This window comes from Opisthorchis viverrini, assembly GCF_000715545.1.
Source record: "Opisthorchis viverrini unplaced genomic scaffold opera_v5_1635, whole genome shotgun sequence".
NCBI classification, from domain to species: domain Eukaryota; kingdom Metazoa; phylum Platyhelminthes; class Trematoda; order Opisthorchiida; family Opisthorchiidae; genus Opisthorchis; species Opisthorchis viverrini.
In genome coordinates, this window is record NW_008753594.1 from 1 (window position 1) to 2,292 (window position 2,292).

The 2,292-nt window shown below is 42.4% G+C and overlaps 1 protein-coding gene across 1 annotated transcript; it reads right to left on the reverse strand.

The window, feature by feature from the left end:
* Window positions 1–265: 265 nt before the first annotated feature.
* Window positions 266–2,132, reverse strand: T265_15879 (hypothetical protein; the record flags this gene model as incomplete). Its single annotated transcript, XM_009179286.1, has 2 exons — window positions 266–463; window positions 1,950–2,132. Coding segments are annotated over 2 exons (381 nt in total), but the record flags the coding sequence as incomplete, so codon positions are not given.
* Between the last annotated feature and the right edge of the window lie 160 nt (window positions 2,133–2,292).

Sequence of the window (2,292 nt, forward strand, 5' to 3'; positions counted from 1 at the left end):
GTCCAATCATCACCGACCAAAGCCATTCATGAAGCAATTTCTTTAAATCTCTTTCGCTTTAAGAGATCCCACAAAACACAAACTGGAATGGAAACGTGGATCAGATTGCGGGGGGCACCTAAGATACAATACATAGCAAAACAACAAAAATGAAAGGTATATATGCTCAGATTGTTGCCTGATCATGGAATATACTCCATAGTGTTTTTTTTTCGTCGGAAATGTAGGTTCGCAAGCTAACTGACAAGAACAAAAGTGACCTTACCTTCACTGGTACACGCAAAAGACAATCCTTTGATGGTTGGTCTTCAAGTGCCACCAGTTCGTCCAGGAGCACACCCAAGACTTCCAAATTATGAAAGCTGCATATAAAAGTGGACGTCTGTACTGTATCGCTTGCTTGCAGTCGGTCGAAGATGAACATTCGCGTCTTTTCCATTATGGCAAACATGTCTGGGTTGTCCTAAGGTCGTAAAGTAAAGAGTCAAATAACTTTTCTGTTCATTCACCATGTGACGAAATTCGACCACCTTTGGAAAACAACACAACCATGTGAGATTATTTAGTTACTAATTTTCAGTAATGTTCTGAGAGTGGGAAACGTGACGTGGTCGCTCCTCTGAACAGTCCTCAATCGATGAGCCAGTCCATACTGGGTCACGTGAGATTAATTCTCATGAGTGAATATCACCACAGCCACACGATGGCTGTTTGAACAGCAGAATTGCAGTCTTAATTCCGCTCAATGATGAGAACTAACTTCACCGCTGAAAACTCATAATGACTCGATAGGTGGTAATGATGACTTGACTGTCATCAGATTTCGGCAACTGTCCGTGCGTACGTTTAGTAAGCTGTGTGATCAGCTAAGAGGTAGGTAATCAAGGACCGAAAAAGTTTTGATCGTTTTGTGTCTACCTTGCACAATTTGCATTTAGACTGACTCCCAGGGAACAAATTCGCCCTCAGGTTTAACAGAGAATCTCAACTGCCTACCAAGATGACTTTTAGTTAACATCTATGATCAGGTCTGGAACGTACTGAAGCGAAAAGATTTCGTTCTAAATTCAGTTGAATGCTTTGTAGAACAGGACCCAGACAGATGGAAAGTCAGAAATATAAACGGTCAGCGGGAGCCTGAACTCAAAACGTTTGAATATGAGACCACTACGGAATAATCGCGGAAACCACATTGACTTCTCTTCCACATCTAGTTTTATCCTATTTCTGATAGTTTGAAGATCTTCAGGTTGTACGATAATTAAAAAACATTCTCATTATCAATATCATTAGGATGAAATGACAAAAATTTTGGTGAGAAAAAAAGGACGAATAGGTAGGTTTTTAGACCAGTGGTGCCTTAGAATAAGCGGCCACGCAGACCAGTGAAGTGATCTTAGAGGGTTACAATCTCAGATATGAGCGTATACGTTTTAAATAGCTAGCTCGTAAGAAATGGGGACACCTGGAGACTAAAGTACTGGTGGCACAGTCGACAGAGAGAGAAGGTGTTGACTGAGGTCATTTTACCCGGATGCATCGGTATTCTAAAGGTTTCAGGACTCATTTAACCAGGCGGCCCGGTCACCTCCCAAGAAACCAAGCAGAATACATGTAGCATACTCCTCTGAATGGCAAGGCAGTCTGAATCTGCTCAAGAGATGTTTCAGTGCTGTCGAGCGGATGTGAAACACTTAGGTCTGCAATTGATTTGGATCACAACTGGATTTCCACTTGTGCATATTTCACGTCAGACCACGGCTCCTGGCCACTGACCTTGTTGAAGCCAATTTATCCTACCACAAGACAAGAACGGTATTCGTTAAAAAGCCTGGCCCATTGTGAACTTAGATTCTGTATGACTTGGACGAGGCGAAGGAGCGTAGGTGATAACGACTTTGCAATCCATACACCCAGTAGACCAACAGTTTTATACAGAATAAACTTACTTCGGAAAACCGAATATCCCAGACATCTTTGCGGACGAAGTCGTTCAATTTTTGGCGGTCCTCTAGCAAAGCACCTCCATTGGGCGTACCATCTGTTGTCAGATGCATGGTCAGTACTCCAGAATCGTCCACAATAGCTAGCTTGCTGGAACGAAAGTACAGAAGGTTCGAAAAACTGTTCATCTACGAAATCGTGCATTTCCATCTGTGTTGTGAAAGTCAAACAAAGAACTTGCCTTGCTTGTTGTCTTGTGCATCAGACATTTAGGCCGCCCCCCCCCCCGACAATTTTGTCGCATCGTTTTTTATGTCTTCTACTTTTTTCTTAAAAATTTGGTAACAA